The sequence below is a fragment of the Malus domestica genome, chromosome 12 (genome assembly GCF_042453785.1).
Source record: "Malus domestica chromosome 12, GDT2T_hap1".
Classification (NCBI taxonomy): Eukaryota; Viridiplantae; Streptophyta; class Magnoliopsida; order Rosales; family Rosaceae; genus Malus; species Malus domestica.
In genome coordinates this window covers 25,541,655-25,563,384 of record NC_091672.1, presented here as the reverse complement: position 1 = coordinate 25,563,384, position 21,730 = coordinate 25,541,655, and the positions used below count along the sequence as shown (strand labels likewise).

Here is a 21,730-nt window from a genome sequence, read left to right as displayed (position 1 = left end):
CCAAGATTCTACTACTTGTGCTGACCATCACCAGGAACTGCTCAGTTCGCTCAAAGGTCAATCGGCATCCCCTTCCTTGTCTTCCAAGGTTGCATCTGCTGCCGGAAAGGGTTTTTGGACGTTCGTTGACATGGCAAGCGGACACTACCTTTGGAGGACTTTGGTTTCATCATCTTCTTCTTCTTCTTACACAGCTTGATTAGTGTTTTCTTGCTGCAGCTCTTATTCAATGTTTTATTTTTTATTTTTTAATCCGCTTGTAATTTATTTACATGTAGTAGGAAAATTCTTGCATTAGCAATAGGTTTAAGAAAAATTCAAATTCTTGCATTCATTGTACTTTGCAATCGCTACAATGATTAATGTTTCTCGATAATGGACCAACAAAGTTCATACTAGGACATACTACAAACGAATCCGCTACCCTTTTTTTATTCGATTTTTATGAATCCTAGGGTGCGACTGCGTGCACTGGGATTGCCAGAGAAGGCTGTTGCTCTTGCTGCCCTAGTTGTGGCAGCTCTTGTTCTTGTTGCTGCAGCAGCTGCTGCCCGAGTTCTGGTGGCTCTTCTTGTTGCTGCTGCTCCTCTCCTTGCCAAGTCCAAACAATGTCCTTGAGAGCTGGTCTGATATCTTTCTTCATGGCCTTGCGATACTCCAGTGTATCTCCACTAGACTTCTTCACTTCTACCAGATGAAAAGACGGGGTGATTTCAAATATCTCGGTTTCAATGCCCAGCACCCCCTTCCTGCCTTCTGTGGACCCTTCCATTTTCAACAACCCTCCATCCCACTTCTTTATTTTCAGTTTCAGACGCTTGGCAATGTCCTCCAGCTTAGAGATGATGGTGGAGGCCGTTTTGTTGGACGTAAACCGCACTTCCTTTTTCTGATCTGTCTGCTCAAACAATCCAGACAAGTCAAAGCCTGCTGAGTAGGAGATGATATCGAAAGCATTCAAGTTAGATGGCTTTGATAATTCTTGCTTTGACTCCACAGAAGAATTGCTATCTTCATTAGCTCCAAAAATTGCATCAACATCCAGAGGGGCTGGCTCTTTCATTGGTACCTCAGCAATTACAGGTTTCTGGACGAGTCCCTTCCGGCACCAAGAACTCTGCATAATTTTGGCAATGGATATCCGAGTATTTGGATTCGGGTCCATGATCTTTGACAGCAACCTGCGTACTTCCGGAGAAAACCAGTTCGGGAATTTGAATTCACCCTTACCAATCTTCCTATACATCTCCATCAGATTTGAATCGTGAAATGGGAGATAGCCAGCCAATAGAACATACAACACCACCCCACATGACCAAATGTCAGCCTTGGCGCCATCATAGCCTTTCCTGTTTATTACTTCTGGAGCAACGTATGCAGGGGTTCCACAGGTTGTATGAAGCAGACCATCTTGGCGCTTAGATTCACCAAGGGCACTAAATCCGAAATCCGAAACCTTTAGATCCTCATTCTCATCCAAAAGTAGGTTTTCTGGTTTCAAATCCCGATGGCAGACTCCTCGACTATGGCAGTAATCAACAGCACTGATGAGCTGCTGAAAATATTTCCTAGCAACATCCTCTTTTAGCTTGCCTTTGGAAACCTTGTTGAAGAGCTCACCGCCTTTGACATACTCCATGACAAAGTAAATCTTGGTTTTGGTGGCCATTACCTCATAAAGCTCCACAACATTCGGGTGTCTAATCAGTCGCATGACAGAAATTTCTCGCTTAATCTGATCAATCATTCCGACCTTCAAGACCCTCTCTTTATCAATTATCTTAATCGCAACACTCATGCCGGTTTTAAGGTTCCTCGCATGGTGAACCTTGGCAAAGGTTCCTTGCCCTAATAATCGCCCCAATTCATACCGCTGCATCAACACGCTCCCTTTTTTCTCCATCTCCAGCTACTATTCTTGTACACTGCAGAAGCTACTTCTACCCGATAGCGTAATATATAATACAGAAGCTATATTCTCAAGAATATAAAAGTTCAACCATCTTCATAGACATCATGTTTTGACAAGATGTGCCCGCCTATATTTCTCACTGAAGTGGGCACTTGAGCATAGAATCTGAACTCGTAGCGAGTTTTATCAATCTCATCATTGATAAGCAAGGGCAGCTCAAACAGAGCCACAACCTCATCAGTAAGAGATGGAGAGCTCTCGACCTTGACGCACATCTTTCAGCATTCCCTGGCTTTCGTCTTTGATAACCAAGAGAAAACTGAGGAAGATGACTTGCTCAAACTCAACCGGACGCGAAACCAGATCCTCACCTGAGAGAAAAACAACGGAAACATAAGATCTTTGACCCTTCCATGCTTAAATTTGGTGCATAATTTGGAAGTAAGTTCGAAAAAATGCGTAGTTTTCACAGTGAATTACAAGTTTACAACAACCCTGTCAAAGCTTTAATATTTTACAACATTTCGTCAATTTCTCTATCTTTCATATTTGAAAGCTGTGAACTTCACCAAGTATTTCAACAATTTATAAATAATTTGCAGCTTTTTATTAATTTGCAACAAGAAATAATTACAATTCAGCAACATAATCATTTCTTAAACTCGATATATTCAACCAAGACTCATCCAAAAAGAACCAGGAAGAAAAACCCATTTCCCAGCTTCAGATTTCCAAGATTTCAGCATATCAAGAAGGGAAAATAAAAGAAAAAACTCAAATTTTCTCGGCAACCAAACAGTAAACAGATTCGAAACAAAAACCCTCAACCTAAAAACAAACAAAATTGAAAAATTCACACTCAACAGAAACAGCAAAGAAAACCAGAATCGAATAAAAAGATTCGAACTTTACCTTGAAATTAAAGCAGAAATTCTTCCCCAGTTGAAAGAATGAAGAGAATTTGAAGCGAATGAAATGCTTGGTGGTTATCTTTTAGATTTAAAGCAAGAAAAAAAGGGAGAATTTGAAGAGAATGAAATGCTTGGTGCTTGGCTTTTAGATTTAAAGCAAGAAAAAAAGGGTGGAGCGCTGTGCCTAACGCGCCAACGGCAACCAATAATTTTCCAAATCGTTTGTTTTTTTGTTGTTGTCTTCTTGTTTCCCTGAGATTACAGCACTGCCACTCACTGTTCGGGGAATAATTACAAAGATGCCACCTTTTTCTTATTAATATAACATTATTTCCATAAACTTTGATAAAATATTTGTAAAATTTAGATAAATATCTGTTTTGTTTTGCTAACTACATACGTTTTTGTTAAACGGAAAAGCATTAAGCTTTTATCATGTTTCTAAACTATTGTGTCTGCCATTACACTTGTTTACTTTTCTTAATTGGAGGCTTAGCATGAATCTTCATCACTGCTTCGCAATTAGCACGGCTTTAACGCGATGGATATCAGTATTTCAAAAACTCTTTGTCATTTATAGTTTTATATTAATTTTCATGCTAAAATTATAATATTATGTCAAAAATATAAGTGTAGAGCAAAAAAGAATCTCAAAAAATCCAAAAAACGATATTTGAACTTATTCCTTAAATAAGAATACAACAACAACAACAACAAAGCCTTTTCCCACTAAGTGGGGTCGGCTATATGAATCCTAGAACGCCATTGCGCTCGGTTTTGTGTCATGTCCTCCGTTAGAACCAAGTACTCTAAGTCTTTTCTTAGAGTCTCTTCCAAAGTTTTCCTAGGTCTTCCTCTACCCCTTTGGCCCTGAACCTCTGTCCCGTAGTCACATCTTCGAACCGGAGCGTCAGTAGGCCTTCTTTGCACATGTCCAAATCACCGGAACCGATTTTCTCTCATCTTTCCTTCAATTTCGGTCACTCCTACTTTACCTCGAATATCCTCATTTCCAATCTTATCATTTCTTGTGTGCCCACACATCCCACGAAGCATCCTCGTCTCCGCCACACCCATTTTGTGTACGTGTTGATGCTTCACCGCCCAACATTCTGTGTCATACAACATCGCTGGCCTTATTGCCGTCCTATAAAATTTTCCCTTGAGCTTCAGTGGCCTACGACGGTCACACAACCCGCCGGATGCACTCTTACACTTCATCTATCCAACTTCTATTCTATGGTTGAGATCTCTCTCTAATTCTCCGTTCTCTTGCACGATATATCCTAGGTAGCGAAAACAGTCGCTTTTTGTGATCTTCGCTAGATTGCTCCGATCATTAGTGTGGATAAGTATATAAATGGATATAGATAGGAAAGCAAACACAAGATGTACGTGGTTCACCCAGATTGGCTACGTCCACGGAATAGAGGAGTTCTCATTAATTGTGAAGGGTTTACACAAGTACATAGGTTCAAGCTTTCCTTTAGTGAGTACAGGTGAATGATTTAGTACAAATGACATTAGGAAATATTGTGGGAGAATGATCTCGTAATCACGAAACTTCTAAGTATCGGAATGTGGTATCGTCTTGACTTGCCTTATCTGTCTCATAGGTAGATGTGGCATCTTCTCTGGAAGTACTCTTCCTCCATCCAGGGGTGGTATCTTTAACTGGTGGAGATGCACAAGGTAATGTATCAATTTCACTTGAAGCTTACTTGTAGTTTCAGGCTTGGTCAAGCGCGATACAAACCATGTAGTAAGAGTCCCTCAAGTTGCCGAGCTAGGGGATTTGCTGAAAGAGGTGACAGACAAGGTAAGCAATCAGAGCTCCGGCTGATTGTTCACATTCTCCCTATCTTGCAGGCAGCATGAAGGATAAAGAGAAGAAAAATGAGAAGAGATGATATGGGATACTTTTGCTTTTGAAGAAGTAACTTTCCACAGGCTTATTCTTGAACTGAGCTGGAGGGTTTTCTGGTTTCCTCCAGAGTATAAGGCCGACTGAAGAATTTGAGGGTCAAAACAAGTCCATCAAATCTAGAGTACGTTCGACCCTACTGATATGGGATACTTTTGCTTTGACAGAGTAATGGATGTATCGGCACGTGTGCTGTTACGCTTGTCTCCACATGCTTCCTTGTATCCTTCTCACTTGCCCTATCTGTTCCTCAGGCAGATGCGGTATCTTCCCTGGAAGCATAAGATGTTGAAGATGAGTACTCGAGAGCAATGCCAGGTAAGTAAGTTCCAGGCAGTCAGTTCCTGGCTGGAAGCTTGATTCCAAGTGCTGACTGATTGCTCTTTTTCTCCTTGTCTTGCAGGTAAGAACAAGGCCAAAGGAAAAGACAGGGAAAAAGCATGATATGGGATACTCTTGCTTTTAACCCTGATGATATGAGATATTCTTGCTCTAGTATAACTTGTTTGCAGAGGTATTATCGGGGGGAAAGAAAGCTGAATATTTCGAAAGGCTTCGTTGAGAGTGCCCTCTCATATATGAGGAAGGGTTGAGCATTTTTGCAGGTCTGTCTGTCCGTTGGGGATGGAGGTTGACATATATAGGAGTCTCCTTAACAACAAGTAGTAATGCTATTCCTTTACCCTGTCAGAGCACTTTGAAAAAGTGGTCTGTGGTATGTGGAAAGCTGATGTTGCGTGTGAAGATTACAGACAGCTTTATCCAATGAGATCCGGCTCTTGTAGTTGGGAAAGTGTTGCCTCTTCGGTTTTCGAACAAGCAATCCTATCAGGGATCTGGCTCTCGAGATTCGGAGAACGATGTCTCTTCGATTTTTGAGAAAGTAATCATGTTGGGAGTCTGGCTCTCGAGATTCGGAGGGCGGTGCCTCTTCGATTTTGGAGCAAGCAATCTTGTTGGGAGTGTTTTCTCGAATGTGAGTAAAGGTTGGGCATGTTTGCTAGTCTACCTTGCCACGAAGCACAGAGGTTGACACACAGGGACTTTCCAATTATCCAGCAATGGTACTGTTTCTTTACCCTCTCTTCGATTTTTGAGAAAGTAGTCATGTTGGGAGTCTGGCTCTCGAGATTCGGAGGACGGTGCCTCTTCGATTTTGGAGCAAGCAATCTTGTTGGGAGTGTTTTCTCGAATGTGAGTAAAGGTTGGGCATGTTTGCTAGTCTACCTTGCCACGAAGCACAGAGGTTGACACACAAGGACTTTCCTATTATCCAGCAGTGATACTGTTCCTTTACCCTTGTGGGTAATAATATGGGGTAGCTAGACCTTCAAAATTTATGTGTCTAAACTTTGTTAGTGCTGTTTCTTTGCTATTCTTTTACCCGTCTTGGTCAGAGCGATGTAGTGGAAGCTGCAAGCTTCACGTGCTCAACTTTGGCAGAGAACTTTGGCAGAGTTATCTGTGATACACATGAACTACTATTGCGTGTGGGAAGTGGGTGATTGAACAGTAAGACTCATGTGCTTTCTACTTCACCAGAAGTCTTCGACAGAATGCCCATAATTTCCGCAAAGCTGAGTGTGCGTGTGACAGGTGCTGCCAAGGCTGGAAAAGTAGGTGCCTCTTCGATTTTTGAGATCGGCCCTCGTGGTCTCTGAGCTGCCCAACTTTTGAGAAAGCAAGCGCCTCTTCGATTTCTGCGATCGGCCTTCGTGGTCTTTGAGCAGCCCAACTTTTGAGAAAGCAGACGCCTCTTCGATTTCTGAGATCGACCCTCGTGGTCTCTGAGCAGCCCAGCTTTTGAGAAAGCAAACGCCTCTTCGATTTCTGAGCAGGCGCCTCTTCGATTTCTGAAGCTCCGTCGAGTGCAGATTTTTATAGGGGCTGACATTAAGTTCCAAAGCACACTTGAATCTCCACCAGTACAAGCTCCATTCTTACACTTCTAAGATCTTGATTTGTTCGACCTCTTCTCTCTTCAACACCTTTGAAAATGTCTGGCCCCTCCGACCGTCGTTTTGACTTGAACCTTGTTGAAGAGGCAACCCCGCCTTCTCCAGACAACATATGGCACCCATCCTTCGTCTCCCCTACTGGTCCTCTTACCGTTGGGGATTCCGTTATGAAGAATGATATGACCGCTGCGGTGGTGGCCAGGAACCTTCTCACTCCCAAAGATAACAGACTACTTTCCAAACGATCTGATGAGTTAGCTGTTAAGGATTCTCTGGCTCTCAGTGTTCAGTGTGCAGGTTCTGTGTCTAATATGGCCCAACGCCTATTTGCTCGAACCCGCCAAGTTGAATCATTGGCGGCTGAAGTGATGAGTCTCAAACAGGAGATTAGAGGGCTCAAGCATGAGAATAAACAGTTGCACCGTCTCGCACATGACTATGCTACAAACATGAAGAGGAAGCTGGACCAGATGAAGGAATCTGATGGTCAGGTTTTACTTGATCATCAGAGATTTGTGGGTTTGTTCCAAAGGCATTTATTGCCTTCGTCTTCTGGGGCTGTGCCGCGTAATGAAGCTCCAAATGATCAACCTCTGATGCCTCCTCCTTCTAGGGTTCTGTCCAGTACTGAGGCTCCGAATGATCCCCCTCCGGTGCCTTCTCTTTCTGGGGCTCTACCGACTGCTGCGACTTCTCCTAAGCAACCTTTGTGAAGGCTCTCTCTTGTTTGTTTATTTTGACTCATGTATATGTACATATTTGTAGCTTATCGGGGATATCAATAAATAAGTTTTCCTTCATTTCAACGTATTGTGTTAAATACACCAAAGCCTTCTTCGCTAAGTTCTTTGAATTTTCTTTTGTTGGAGCTTTGTGAGTGGAGCATGTAGGTTGAGGTAGTGTTCCCTTAATTTCCTGAGTGAGGAAAACTTCTCGGTTGGAGACTTGGAAAATCCAAGTCACTGAGTGGGATCGGCTACATGAATCTTAGAACGCCATTGTGCTCGGTCCTGTGTCATGTCCTTCGTTAGATCCAAGTACTCTAAGTCTTTTCTTAGAGTCTCTTCCAAAGTTTTCCTAGGTCTTCCTCTACCCCTTCGGCCCTGAACCTCTGTCCCATAGTCGCATCTTCTAATCGGAGCGTCAGTAGGCCTTCTTTGCACATGTCCAAACCACCGTAACCGATTTTCTCTCATCTTTCCTTCAATTTCGGCTACTCCTACTTTACCCCGGATATCCTCATTCCTAATCTTATCCTTTTTCGTGTGCCCACACATCCAACGAAGCATCCTCATCTCCGCTACACCCATTTTGTGTACGTGTTGATGCTTCACCGCCCAACATTCTGTGCCATACAGCATCGCCGGCCTTATTGCCGTCCTATAAAATTTTCCCTTGAGCTTCAGTGGCATACGGCGGTCACACAACACGCCGGATGCACTCTTCCACTTCATCCATCCAGCTTGTATTCTATGGTTGAGATCTCCATCTAATTCTCCGTTCTTTTGCAAGATAGATCCTAGGTAACGAAAACGATCGCTCTTTGGTATTTCTTGATCACCGATCCTCACCCCTAACTCGTTTTGGCCTCCATTTGCACTGAACTTGCACTTCATATATTCTGTCTTTGATCGGCTTAGGCGAAGACCTTTAGATTCCAACACTTCTTTCCAAAGGTTAAGCTTTGCATTTACCCCTTCCTGAGTTTCATCTATCAACACTATATCGTCTGCGAAAAGCATACACCAAGGAATATCATCTTGAATATGTCCTGTTAACTCATCCATTACCAACGCAAAAAGGTAAGGACTTAAGGATGAGCCTTGATGTAATCCTACAGTTATGGGAAAGCTTTCAGTTTGTCCTTCATGAGTTCTTACGGCAGTCTTTGCTCCTTCATACATATCCTTTATAGCTTGGATATATGCTACTCGTACTCCTTTCTTCTCTAAAATCGTCCAAAGAATGTCTCTTGGGACCCTATCGTACGCTTTCTCCAAATCTATAAAGACCATGTGTAAATCCTTTTTCCCATCTCTATATCTTTCCATCAATCTTCGTAAGAGATAGATTGCCTCCATGGTTGAGCGCCCTGGCATGAACCCGAATTGGTTGTCCGAAACCCGTGTCTCTTGCCTCAATCTATGCTCAATGACTCTCTCCCAGAGCTTCATTGTATGACTCATTAGCTTAATACCCCTATAGTTCATGCAATTTTGTACGTCGCCCTTATTCTTGTAGATAGGCACTAAAGTGCTCGTTCGCCACTCATTTGGCATCTTCTTCGTTTTCAAAATCCTATTGAAAAGGTCAGTGAGCCATGTTATACCTGTCTCTCCCAAAACTTTCCACACTTCGATTGGTATCTCGTCTGGGCCTATTGCTTTTCTTTGCTTCATCTTCTTCAAAGCTACAACCACTTCTTCCTTCTGGATTCGACGATAAAAAGAGTAGTTTCTACACTCTTCTGAGTTACTCAACTCCCCTAAAGAAGCACTCCTTTCATGTCCTTCATTGAAAAGATTATGAAAATAACCTCTCCATCTGTCTTTAACCGCATTCTCTGTAGCAAGAACTTTTCCATCCTCATCCTTGATGCACCTCACTTGGTTTAGGTCCCTTGTCTTCTTTTCCCTTGCTCTAGCTAGTTTATAGATATCCAACTCTCCTTCTTTGGTATCTAGTCGTTTATACATATCGTCGTAAGCCGCTAACTTAGCTTCTCTCACAGCTTTCTTCGCCTCTTGCTTCGCTTTTCTATACCTTTCACCATTTTCATCAGTCCTATCCTTGTATAAGGCTTTACAACATTCCTTCTTAGCCTTCACCTTTGTTTGTACCTCCTCATTCCACCACCAAGATTCCTTTTGGTGTGGGGCAAAGCCCTTGGACTCTCCTAATAACTCTTTTGCTACTTTTCGGATACAACTAGCCATGGAATCCCACATTTGGCTAGCTTCCCCCTCTCTATCCCACACACACTGGGTGATTACTTTCTCTTTGAAAATGGCTTGTTTTTCTTCTTTTAGATTCCACCATCTAGTCCTTGGGCACTTCCAAGTCTTGTTCTTTTGTCTCACTCTTTTGATATGTACATCCATCACCAACAAGCGATGTTGATTAGCCACGCTCTCTCCTGGTATAACTTTGCAATCCTTACAAGTTATACGATCCCCTTTCCTCATTAGAAGAAAATCTATTTGTGTTTTTGACGACCCACTCTTGTAGGTGATCACATGTTCTTCTCTCTTCTTAAAGAAGATGTTGGCTAAGAAGAGATCAAATGCCATTGCAAAATCCAAGATAGCTTCCCCATCATCGTTTCTCTCCCCAAAACCATGGCCACCATGAAAACCTCCATAGTTGCCTGTCTCCTTGCCCACGTGTCCATTTAAATCTCCTCCTATAAATAACTTCTCCGTCTGAGCAATTCCTTGCACCAAGTCTCCAAGATCTTCCCAAAATTTCTCCTTCGACCTCGTATCCAACCCTACTTGAGGTGCGTACGCACTAATCACATTGATAAGTTCTTGTCCTATTACAATCTTGATTGCCATGATTCTATCTCCTACCCTCTTGACATCTACAACATCTTGTACCAAGGTCTTGTCCACGATGATGCCAACACCGTTTCTCGTTCTATGTGTGCCCGAATACCAAAGTTTAAACCCTGAGTTTTCTAGATCCTTTGCCTTACTACCAACCCACTTAGTTTCTTGTAGGCACATAATATTTATCCTTCTCCTCACCATAACTTCCACTACTTCCATAGATTTTCCCGTTAAGGTTCCTATATTCCACGTTCCTAAACGCATTTTGCTCTCTTGAACTCTACTCTTCTGTCCTAGCTTTTTCACCCTCCCCCGTCTAATAGGATCAAAGTACTTCTTTTGTGTGTCCCGGGTAAAGTTGATAGGAGCATATGCTCCCAAACAACTTTGAGTGGAGTCGTTCGAAAAGAAGTTTCTATGGCCCCCTTGCTCATTTAACACTGCATCCGGATGCCGATGGAGATACAGCGACCCTTGCTCACTTATCACTGTGCTCGGGCCGCACAGCGCGCCACTTACGGGTGACGCCCTAGCTTTAGCGCTATTTTGTTCTGGATTCATTTTCATAAGGATTCGACGTGATCATGGAGTGCCGGCTGTCGACTACCTGACGCCCTCCCCCTCCTCCTTTATCCGGGCTTGGGACCGGCCATGTAAGACATAGGCGGAGTTCCTTAAATAAGAATACCCTCATTAAATAGGCAATGTCCACAAATATTCTCACGCAGTTCAACATACTTGGAGGCTCGAGCATACTACGACTACATTAAGCTCTAATGCTCGTGACATAGGAAAATTAAAGACATTCAAGATATGATTAATCTCAAAATCTTATTTTTAATAAATATCTGATTAAAAATCAACTCAAACAAGTAAGAAATCATCATCACAATCAATCAAGGATACCTACCTCATCATCTCAAGATATTATCTCCTAATTAATATTTTTGGGATTTTTTTTCCTCATTCATCCTACATATAACTTACCTTGGCCAATCAGAACCCACCACGTGTAGGCAGAACCCTACCATGGCCAACCACCTCTCCTCTCTATGAATGCCCCATCTCCACTAGTTCTTGGTAAGCTGAAGGCTGCATATACAAGCCCTTTTCAGGGATACAGACTTGTGGCTTTGGTCCTTGATCAAAAGTGTTATTTGTTTTGTAGTATAAATTCGTCAAGATTGAACATGGCAAAATTTTGCTACCACAATGAGGTAGCGGAGAGTCCCTGTAGAGCCTCACTTTGAGATAATCTCATTTGTATTTTCTTACGATGTATAACCGCTTTATTTTGTCTTCTAAACGTAAACGCTTTTAGCTGTCAATAAAACACATAAAAATCGCGTTTTTAAAAAAATTGAAAATATTCTTCTCAATATGGGAAGCACTCCAAATGAGAAACTCAATTTGATTCCATAAGCCTTAATCACCACAAAATTAGAACAAGATTTAAGTGGCATGATCAAAATAAAATAGTGATTTGGGGGTGCAAATGCAATGCACAGTTGCACAGAATTTGGGTAGGCTGGGGGCGGGGCCATGTGAAGCTTCATGGCTCGGACGTCATTTGCAGGTGTCACCCAGCAACCAATCAGCACACGACAACCCGAAAGTCAGTGGGACTTTTTGTTGTTAGTTTATTATTCTTTTTTTTGTCGGAATTAATGAATTAGTTTCCAGTTTTTGGTATTTAGCGGAGGCTTGACCTTCCTCAGGTCACGTACCAAGTCCACCCACTTACAGGTTTCAACTGCGACGGCTGCCAACCTTCCACGTTCCGCTCGGCGATTGCCTGTCACAAACCCACGCGTCCGGTTGCCCATCCTCGGGCCCCACCGTCTCCGGTGTTGGGAGTTGGCCGCGCGCTGCTCCGTACAAAATCAATGCATGTCCCTTCGATAAACCAAACCATGAATAACGAAGCATTTCAAGCCACATGGATAGGAAATCGCGACAAGTGATTCAGTGAATCGTGCGAACATCAGCTTTCTACGAAGTGGTTATGATGATGAGAGTGAAATTTCCAACCATCATTCGGATCCAAAAATAGTGGAAAATCTTAATTTGTTACGAATTGTCTTTTTTTTTTTTTCTAAAAAAACCTCCGCAAGAATAAGAGGAGGAGAAGAAGTTGAGGGAGATTACGAATTCATTTCTTTTTTAATAAGCTCGTTTAATTTTGATTTTTCGATTGAATAAGTTAAATCAGTATTAATCGACATGAATGAATAGTGTGTGCGCAAGGAGAAAAAAAAAATGCAAAAATTGTTTTCCTAAGCTGAAACGATCCAAAATATACGGGGGTGAAATTGTAATTGTGCTTAGTAAGTTGGAAGTTAGAATGCTATAATCTTATGAGAAAATGATTGACTTCGAAGTCTTAACATATGAAACAAAAGGTAGGAGAAATCTAGAATTGGGGAAGTTTCATGAAACCAACCGACCAATCCTTTTTAATTTCTTTAGCAACGACTCCATCGTCTCCACCCAGTAAGAACTACGAGATCAATCCATGGACTCCTTCGGCATTCAGTGGTCGTAGACAAACCATATAACCCTATTCAATAAGTGGACCGCATCAGCTGTTTGCTTTCAGAAGAAGGGCAATTACTCATTCTTAAAACCAGCAACACTCGTGCAATGAACAATTTTCTTGCAAGAACATTTGCCAAAGTCAATCAAACATTTTCGTATGTTTTAACTTTTTCCGTAGCACTTACCGCCATTGTTGCAGTATCCAAAGCCAATCAAGCATTCTCAAGTTGCTAAACCTTCCTTGTTTTGAAATCTAAACATGATTTAGAACCAACCAAGATAAAGAGATTTGAATTCGTCAAAGATAACGCGGCACAGAAGTTTCAGGATCAAACATTTTCATAAATGCAGTCGAATTTTATCGCACATATTTTACAACAGATGTTTAGTCGAGTCTCCTGTCACAAATAGAATATAGCACAGGCAGGCACACCTGGGAGTGTTTTTACACAAACGGAAGCGGTAGACACAGGTTATATCTTTGTTGCCACGACGGAATGGATTCATCGGTCCAGTATCTCTTTGATTCTAAGAGGCGGACAGATTGGATATGTGTTCCGTAATGCTAGCTTTGTTCGAATTACAGGCATGAAGCGCAGTGCATATGTCCGTTGTTTCGAGGAATTGCTCTGCATTGGTAAGAATGAGGGGGCCATACTCGAAAACGAGCCTCTTGCACTGTCAAAAATCCAAGCATATCAGAAGAGAACCATATGAAGGTACTGAAGCAATAAAACTACTTTAAACAAGGAATATCATTTGATCTGAAGCTCCAGATGAGAGAAACGTTCCTATTATTTTCCGATCGTATCAACCTTAATCGGCCAATATATAGTTCTCCTATATGGCTATTATTCAAATATGTCGCAAACAAAAATAATACACAATCCCCCGGAAAGATTTTGAAGGGCCATGATATATAAAAGAAGTGATTAATCTGTTATTGCATGCAGCAATAAAATTCTCATATATGACATAAATTTTCGATTTGATCAGCCATTCATGAAAATTACTCTTCTATATCTTAATTCAACATACTGACTAAAATTCTTAATTTTCCTCACCTTTTTGGTATAGTTCTCCACCGAATTGCATGCCTTCAGAAGCAACTCAATAATCTCCAGCTGACAGAAAACAAAAATTAGAATTCAGTTGTCAAGGTAGCATGAAGAGTCGTTGGATAAAATATTTCTAAACTCAGCGGGATGAAGGATCTCCACAAGAAGTATCGAGCTATAAGTAATAATAAGAATTTCTTGCTGGTAATAAGTATATAACAATCACGAGAAATCTTGGTTGTCTATTTTGCTAATGTTTGAAGTAAAGAGTTCCTAAGTTTCAGCTCTGTTATTTTGCAACATTAATAGGTTACTCCTATTTGCAAAATGTATTGATATCTCATTTATGTTTGCAGTGAGCAGCATTTCTGAACACGTACGTCCCAAATTGCAACAAATTTTCAACACAATAATTCAAAAGCTTCAACTGTAATCTCTTAAGCTTTGTTATTCAACTAGTTTCGTTTGTCTAACAAGTAATATCTGGTCAGTTTCTACCTCTTTTGTAAAGCATATAACATCGTTCTACTTTTAGTAAGGTGTGGTGCTAAAGTTTCTCCAAGACGTGCAGAGAGCATGAAGCCAGTTGCAGAGTGCTCCCAATAAGTAGATAGAAACAATTGTAGGTTTCTTCGGGACTAGACCCAACCACAGCAGTCTAACATGGGTCATGCATGGTAAATGATTAAGTTCAAATCACGTGCAGTAGCTTGTTGAGCTTTTGCAAACAAACTAAATATCAGCAATAAATAAAATGACACATGCATTTACGTTGATGTATGGAGGGCTCCAAGTTTTCTTCTTAAGGTTGAGGATCTAATAATATGAACAGGGTTCCATCTTGTAAGTTCAAAAGGATAGTGGTAACCATAATTTATCACAAAGCATGTAAAACAGTGGCTAATCAAGGTCAAGAAGGTAAAAATAAACTTCTACACATCAAAATCTGATATGTTCAGAATTGTGTCATCTTATTATTGAAAGAGTACTGCAAGTACTAACCTGCGTGTCGGGATCCTTCAACTTAACCAACACTTCTGAAACAGCACGGTGACATAATCCACAGCTATCCTCTTTGAATTGTGAAGAAAACAAAGCCACTTGCTGACAGAGATTGACCTTCCGACAGAACTCAGAAGGTTGTAGAGAGGTGGCCTCTAAGAAGAAGAGAGGAGCATAATAGTCCACCAAAGTGACACACTGTCCCACAAAAAAATGACAAAACGTTAAGGAAGTTCTTTCTTAAAGTAGGGGAGTTGGGAGAACAAAAATAGTGTTAAACATCCCCAAATGATTTTGGTTTAGGGTTTAGATACAATGCGTCATAGCTCATCATAACTCTACAAAGCTTCTCAGAGCAATATATTTCATAGTGTATTAATACTCAATAAACTTCTTGTAAATTTGCAATAACATGTTCAACTGTCCACGCAGAGCAGCCTTCAGTGTACGAGTTTCCAACAAAACTTATGTCAAAATTAGAAAGTTCGTAAAGGTGACTACCTGCTGGTTGAATGAGCGCAACTGATGGCAGGTCTGATGTAGGTATTCAATGATCTCCGTCTGGGTCTTGTTTTCATTAAGGTAATCGAGTGCCTGGTCAGCAAACTCCTCACACAATGTGCACACGTTATCATTCCCAACAACTTCTTCAACTTGGAAAGTTTGAGTTTCCAACTGGTGGTCTGACTTTGAAACTGAATCAGAAAGTAAAACTATCAGTTAAAAATTATGTTCGCAGCACAAGAATGCAATTACTTATCAAGATTGAGGTGAAAATGGGACCCTAGATTTTCAAAGACAATACGACCAAACATGTTAATATTTCATTCTCATTGGGCAGTAAATTTTCTTACCTGACAGATCAAGGTTCGTCAGTTGTCTAGCATCACAAGCCCAACTAGCTGCCAGCACAAAAAGAAACAAAACCCCAACTCTCATGTCCATGGTGCCTGAAGTTGCAACCATTTGACGACATAAGAAAGCCGCAATGATAAAGGGTTCATAGTAAACAAAGCAATAACAAACCATAACTGATCATAGTTGTAGTTTCCCAAAAAACAAAGAAAGTGGGAATGATATAATGATAAAGTCGTAGCAAGAGAGCTTAAGCTGCAAATGCAAATAAGACTCAAGAACATATAATAATTTACTGACTCCATTCTATTTACATCCCAAATACACTTTGAACCTATTGTCTCGTGTCGCTAGATATTGAATAGCAAAGGCTAATATCAACTAGGGACAGGGCCCTAACCCTCGATTCGCTACTGACTGGCGCTGTAACGCACCTACCTAAGTTTTGATCAAGCCGAATTCACCAAGCCAAGCGTGGCAAGGTAAAATCTTGTTTAAGTCTACAACAAGCTCAAAGTTTGATTTTTTTTCACACATACTCTTCGGATTAGCTAATGATGTTTGTGATGATTTTCCCAATTGAAATTATAAAAGCAGTATCTATAACATCAATAACCAAAAAGCACACAACCTTAATCAGAGACCAAAAGCAATAAAATTTGTCAACGACAGAGAAACAGAAGAACATAATAAGCAAAACCACCCATATAAAATACCAGCATATGCCGAAAACATAGAAAGAAACATAAAAAAAACAAATAACAAACAACATAGACAGACAGATATCGAGTCAATCCTAAAAATCTCAGCTTTTGGGGGTTGGTGCTGAGAAAACGTGGGAAACGAAATAAGGAACAATTTTCAAGTTGTAAAGATCCTACGATGTTCGATGTTGGAAGAACAGAAACGAGCGGAATCGAAATCCCGCACAATCGGAGATAGATAGATAGATAGATATTTACCTGCGATTGTGAGGAGAGAGAAAGAAAGAAGTGGAAAACTTGATGTCTAGGAATTCCTCCTTTCTTTCTTTGTTGGGGCTGGGCGTTTGGGGGAGCGTTGAATTGTCGGCTGTGGTCGTTTGCTTTGCTTCTTTGTTTTATACAACCAGCTACCCAATTGCCCATCTGGGTTGGGCTTGTGCGTGCCATGCAACATGTGACGTGGACTCCTTCCTCCGTGTCGAAGGATATTGCTTTTCACTTGTAATTGTGAGGTTTTATGTTTAATTCTCGTTAAATACGAATTCCTAACTCGTTGTGAGGCTTAACCTACTAAACCACCTCTTAATATAAATAATATTGTTTGTTAAAAAATAAAAAAATAAATAAAAATAAAAAACTGCTTGGATTTGTTTTGTTTTTTGGGTTTTTTTTTTCTTTTTTTTTTCTTGTTTCTATGGAAGGGTTATGCAATTAGTAACCTAAATATTAAATTACTAATTACACGTTTTAAACTCACAAGTGTACAAGATTAAACACGTAGTATAGAAAGCACGTACGAGATTGTTGAGAATGAAACCTACATTGATGGGATGAGAGACCTTGCATGGTATATAAGTAAGTTAGGGTACTCCTTATATAGCCAATTGGTTTTATGATGGAACCCCAACTTTCTTCATAGTATCAGAGCAGTTTGTCCCACGTGTGAAGCCAAACAGCCACGTCCCCGTTGTGTTATCCACGTATTATGTTTGAAAATTCGCCACACGTGAAAGAGCATGTTGAGAATAAATCTCACGTTGATTGAAGGAGAAACTTTATATGACTATATAAGTAAGTTGAACTATTTCTCCAGGCAAATGTTTGTTTATTGGCACCATTTTTTAAATATAATCCATACAAAACACAATTGGTTTCAGCCCTCGCAGTAAGATTTGCTAATCGAGCGATATTGGAAGAAAGGGAATCAAAGACAGGACCTCGGGTGAAGGGTTTATTTCTTGTGTATCACGAACATTTTCGGGAAGAAGATTAAACATCACTCCAGAAGAATTTTAGCATTAGGTAGGTACATTTTTTTCACAACCAACACATAAAGGGTTTACATATATAATAAACAGATCCAATAGTCTGGGAACAACTACAACCTAAATGAAACGAATTCTTAAGCAAGAACAATCAGAGATGGAGGAGGGCGAAAACAGACGCGCACGCACATACAACTAAAGTCAGTTCTTGATAGGCCGAATTACTTCAAGTTTGGAGTTGGCTTCTTCTTTTTCCTGCTTTGCTTTGTCAAGAGTAGCGAGAATCGAGCAAATCCAGACTTCTTTCTCTTTGCAGAACAGTTCTTGAGATTGCTTTCCCTCTCGGACTTCCCAGAAGAGGGTAGATCGCCATTTTGTTTCTGCAGCATTTGTCCCAGCGATACCTTCTGTTTTACAGGGATTTTTCCGGCCACCTCCATTTCAACCTCTTCCGGCAAAAGCAGTTTCCTGCTTAGTATTTGTCCTATCGACAAAGTTGGCTTCAACACAGGCGTTGGCCCGTCACTAACAAGATTCAGACCATTCACATCCCGTAATTTCAAATCTTTCCCATGATTAGACGGGCACGGATTTTTGAACTTGGTAGACTTGTGTACAGAACGTCTTCTTTGACCGTGATGGGATCTCCATTTGCGAAGTGCTTCTTCAACTGCTAGTTTCCCCCTATTTGCCGCCTCCACTCTGTTCAGAGCTTCTTCCAGTTCCTTTTTACTGGTTTTGACTTCTTCGGTGGCTTCCTCTACCTTCTTCAAGATTTCCATTTTTGATACATTTGCTTCTCCAACATGAAGCATAGCATCTGTCACCCTCTTCTTAGAAAGCTCCTCCGCATCCCGAACTTTGTGGGTTAATGCTGAGTACTCCTCGAATGAAAGAGTTACTTCGTTGCGTTTCTGCAATGAATCTCCAGATGAACTCTCGTGGTACGATAGAGCCTTAATCTCTGCTAGGGTCACTGCTTCTACCGCTCTAGCTGCCTCTTTCATTTTTCTCGCAGCAACCAACCTGATTTCAGCCGTTTTTATCTTAGTTCCTGTCTGTTCAATCTCAGACGTTGCTCGCAAGACCTCTAACTTCGCAGCTTCTGCCATTCGTTTGAACTGCTCGGTCTCAGAACTCAGCCGTTGAAGCTCCCTTGAAATATCTAAAGGATTAGCGGGACCACCTTTAGTTTCACCATCCTTTGCCAATTGTAGCTTAAGTTTTGTTTGGTTTAGTTCTTCTTCAAGAGACAACGCTTTCAAAGAATTTGAAGTAAGCCTCACACGGGTTTTCTCAAGCATGGTTCTTTCTTTTTCCAATTTCTTGTTCAATGATTCAACAGAAGCTCGAATGTCAGCAAGATCGCTAGTAGTCCTTGTAAGGTTCATTTTCGCCTGTTTCAGCTCCATCAAGATTAAACCTGGAGCTGAAGAAGGGCAGGGGCACACACCGCCCATCGAATCGTAATGACCACCCCCATTCCCATGATTTTCCTTATCCTCTTCATTTACCACGGGAGTCACGTAGTCCTTGCCTCCATTTGCCTCAAGGGTCACATTAACTTCAGATACTTCGTTCTGTAGCTTCTTTTTCAACTCATCGATTGTCTTTTTGGTTTCTTCAAGTTCAATTAGAACATCCAGCGTTTCCCTTTCTTTCAATGTAAGATCTTTCTCCAACTCTAAAGCCTGCTCCTCGAGTTTTGCAGCGTCAACATCTTCAATGTCATGCTGCTAAGAAGAGAAACATGTCACCACATTATAAGGTAGTGTTTAGCAATTTGGTAAGCAATAGAAAACACCAAAAAAATAAAAGTAAACTTGAACGTTAAAACGCTAACTACGGTAAGAAGAAACACAATCATTCTCTTTGGTGCAGTTGTAGATAACAATTTATAGAGAATCAGGGTCTTACGAAGTCATGTTTAAGTAATTTTATGAAACGGGTACCATCCAGAATGATTCTAACAAGAAATGAATCAAAAGTTGCAACTTATGAATCTACACTTCGGTGCAACCAACAAGAAAGATATGACAAGATGTATCAGGACACAATCCCAATGGAACAAACCAAAACCCTTGAGTCCCCTACTCAGCAACATACACATAAATCACATTTCCGCTTTCGCAGTAGGCTGACACGCATTTCATAAATCTCAACTGCTTTGAAATTAAATCGAAAACCTACACGCCCGGTTTCCCCAGACAAACGATGATCCTATGGGATGTTCATTGGTCATAAAGCCATAAACTCCCAAAAATGGCAGAAACAGATAACTAAAAGCATTTGGGAACCCACACTATTCCACAGAAACTGAAGTTCATCAAATTCCTTCACAAATTTCAATTACTTTTCGAAGCAAAAGCAATCGGATCATTATAATTTACAATGTCAACCAACAACCAGCTTCAAGCATTAATTAAAGCACACAAGAAACATACATTTTAAACCAAAACTTCATCGTCAACCCAAAAAACAAAGCCATAAATCTCAATCCATGTAATATTTCTCCTTTTAAGAAAAAAACCCTATTCGTGTTTCTACATTTCGCAGAAGAAAACACCAATCTTTATATGTTTAGAGAGAGAGAGAGAGAGAATTACCAGAGGTTCAGAAGGCTTATTAGCAAGCTGAGAGGGTTTCCAGTAACCGATCCCACCGAATCGACTCACCGCTTCCTTCACCGATTCAAAAGGGGCCGAAGTATCGATCTCCGCCCTCAAAACCCTCTCCTCCTTCCTCACATCCAGACCCGACTCCGACACTCCGATGATTCCGGTCTCCATGTCCAAACCCGACAACCCAAATGAAATCCCAACAAAACGAATACAAAGAATGAAACTTTCTCAGAAACCTAACAACACTTAGCGAGTAGATTAATGATGTTTGGTTTCTGAGCAGACAGAGTTCAGAGTCTTTCGACAGACACAACCCCAAAGCAGCACGGCTATTAATACAAACGAAAGTATACGTTTGATTTTTTGGAGTTCCAAAAATACCCCTGAATGATGGAGATTTTTACGGGTAAGGAAGGGTTAGAGGACGGGAAATAGTGCTGGCGTTTATGGGGCTTATGGGAAAGGGAGGAGATGGGTCGGATGACACGTAGGACAGGAGAGATGGATGGAGTGATGTGCGCATTGATTTTTGAAATTTGGTGGGGCCGTCGAGTGTCTTTGGTTTTTTTCAACGGCAACAAAAGCCAACAGTACTACCTAACGGGCTTCTGCCTTCTGGGTAATGATAAAAGTGCGTCAAAGAAAAGCACTTTTGCTAGCACTCTTGGCTTTTGAGATGTTCGGCTGTTTACTGTTAGTGCGAATTTACCACAGATATACTCAATTATGTTATCCATGGCCATCAAACGTTCATAAAAACTTCAGACACTTTACCAAAACTTCTTTTTCTTCAGGAAGTACGGTCGTTATAAATATTTGAGAGTTTTAACAAAATATTTCAGGTGCTGTTTACTTTTAACGAAAATGATATTTTTATTCTTAAAAGTCACTTCTGATATTATTTATTTACAACACATTTTTGTCATTTTGATTAAAACTCAAAGTTTTCAAACAATTTTCATTAGTTTTTCTTAAATATTTTTATTAGAAGTGCTTTTATTTTGTTTGACTCATTTGGTTCATATCTTGAACTAAGACACTTACACAATTTGGTTTGGTTTTCGGTTAGAGTTAGATCTAGTTTGGTTAGCTTGGTTTTCTTTGGTTTTTTTTTTTTTTTCAATCATTTTGGTTCGATGATATAGTATTTTCGTTATTTATGCATACCTTACAAAAATATACAGTGAAACTTCTATAAAGACTTTTTAATCAAAATGGTATCTACGATTTGTATAACTCCTTATTTTGGTCCCTAAGATTTGAAATCAATAGAATTGGTCCCTGTGTTTGTCCAATCATTTTGGTCATTCCTTGAAAAATCTCCATTAAGTAAGAATAGAATGACCAAAATACCTTTAATTTTTGTCAAATCATTTTGGCTTATTGTTTATTAAATTGAGGGCATATTTGTCATTTTAATCTTTATTTTAC

At 40.5% G+C, this 21,730-nt stretch overlaps 3 protein-coding genes and 1 long non-coding RNA gene across 6 annotated transcripts; all 4 read right to left on the bottom strand.

Moving 5' to 3' along the window:
• Nucleotides 1–305: 305 nt before the first annotated feature.
• Nucleotides 306–3,257, bottom strand: LOC103423508 (CBL-interacting protein kinase 2). The gene is made up of 2 exons (XM_008361597.4): nucleotides 2,825–3,257; nucleotides 306–2,283 (listed from the first exon to the last, which is right to left on the bottom strand). The coding sequence occupies exon 2, from the start codon at nucleotides 1,901–1,903 to the stop codon at nucleotides 452–454; it is 1,452 nt and encodes a 483-aa protein (XP_008359819.2). The 5' UTR covers nucleotides 1,904–2,283; nucleotides 2,825–3,257; the 3' UTR covers nucleotides 306–451.
• Nucleotides 3,258–12,574: 9,317 nt separating this feature from the next.
• LOC139190235 (uncharacterized) lies at nucleotides 12,575–13,119 on the bottom strand. The gene is made up of 2 exons (XR_011574322.1): nucleotides 12,980–13,119; nucleotides 12,575–12,816 (listed from the first exon to the last, which is right to left on the bottom strand). It is a non-coding gene; the product is annotated as an uncharacterized lncRNA (long non-coding RNA).
• On the bottom strand, nucleotides 13,116–16,868 carry LOC103450732 (uncharacterized). Of its 2 annotated transcripts, none has more exons than XM_029089715.2 (6): nucleotides 16,672–16,868; nucleotides 15,709–15,804; nucleotides 15,356–15,549; nucleotides 14,855–15,052; nucleotides 13,859–13,918; nucleotides 13,116–13,472 (listed from the first exon to the last, which is right to left on the bottom strand). In XM_029089715.2, exons 2-6 carry the CDS (start codon nucleotides 15,797–15,799, stop codon nucleotides 13,323–13,325), a joined length of 693 nt encoding a protein of 230 aa, XP_028945548.1. In that variant the 5' UTR covers nucleotides 15,800–15,804; nucleotides 16,672–16,868; the 3' UTR covers nucleotides 13,116–13,322. The 2 variants fall into 2 exon arrangements, with proteins under 2 accessions (XP_028945548.1, XP_008388327.2); XM_008390105.4 differs by having other exon boundaries at nucleotides 16,591–16,742.
• A 799-nt stretch (nucleotides 16,869–17,667) lies between these two features.
• Nucleotides 17,668–20,635, bottom strand: LOC103450730 (WEB family protein At2g38370). Of its 2 annotated transcripts, none has more exons than XM_008390102.4 (2): nucleotides 20,285–20,635; nucleotides 17,668–19,414 (listed from the first exon to the last, which is right to left on the bottom strand). In XM_008390102.4, exons 1-2 carry the CDS (start codon nucleotides 20,465–20,467, stop codon nucleotides 17,900–17,902), a joined length of 1,698 nt encoding a protein of 565 aa, XP_008388324.2. In that variant the 5' UTR covers nucleotides 20,468–20,635; the 3' UTR covers nucleotides 17,668–17,899. The 2 variants fall into 2 exon arrangements, with proteins under 2 accessions (XP_008388324.2, XP_008388325.2); XM_008390103.3 differs by having other exon boundaries at nucleotides 17,668–19,411; nucleotides 20,285–20,622.
• Nucleotides 20,636–21,730: the final 1,095 nt, after the last annotated feature.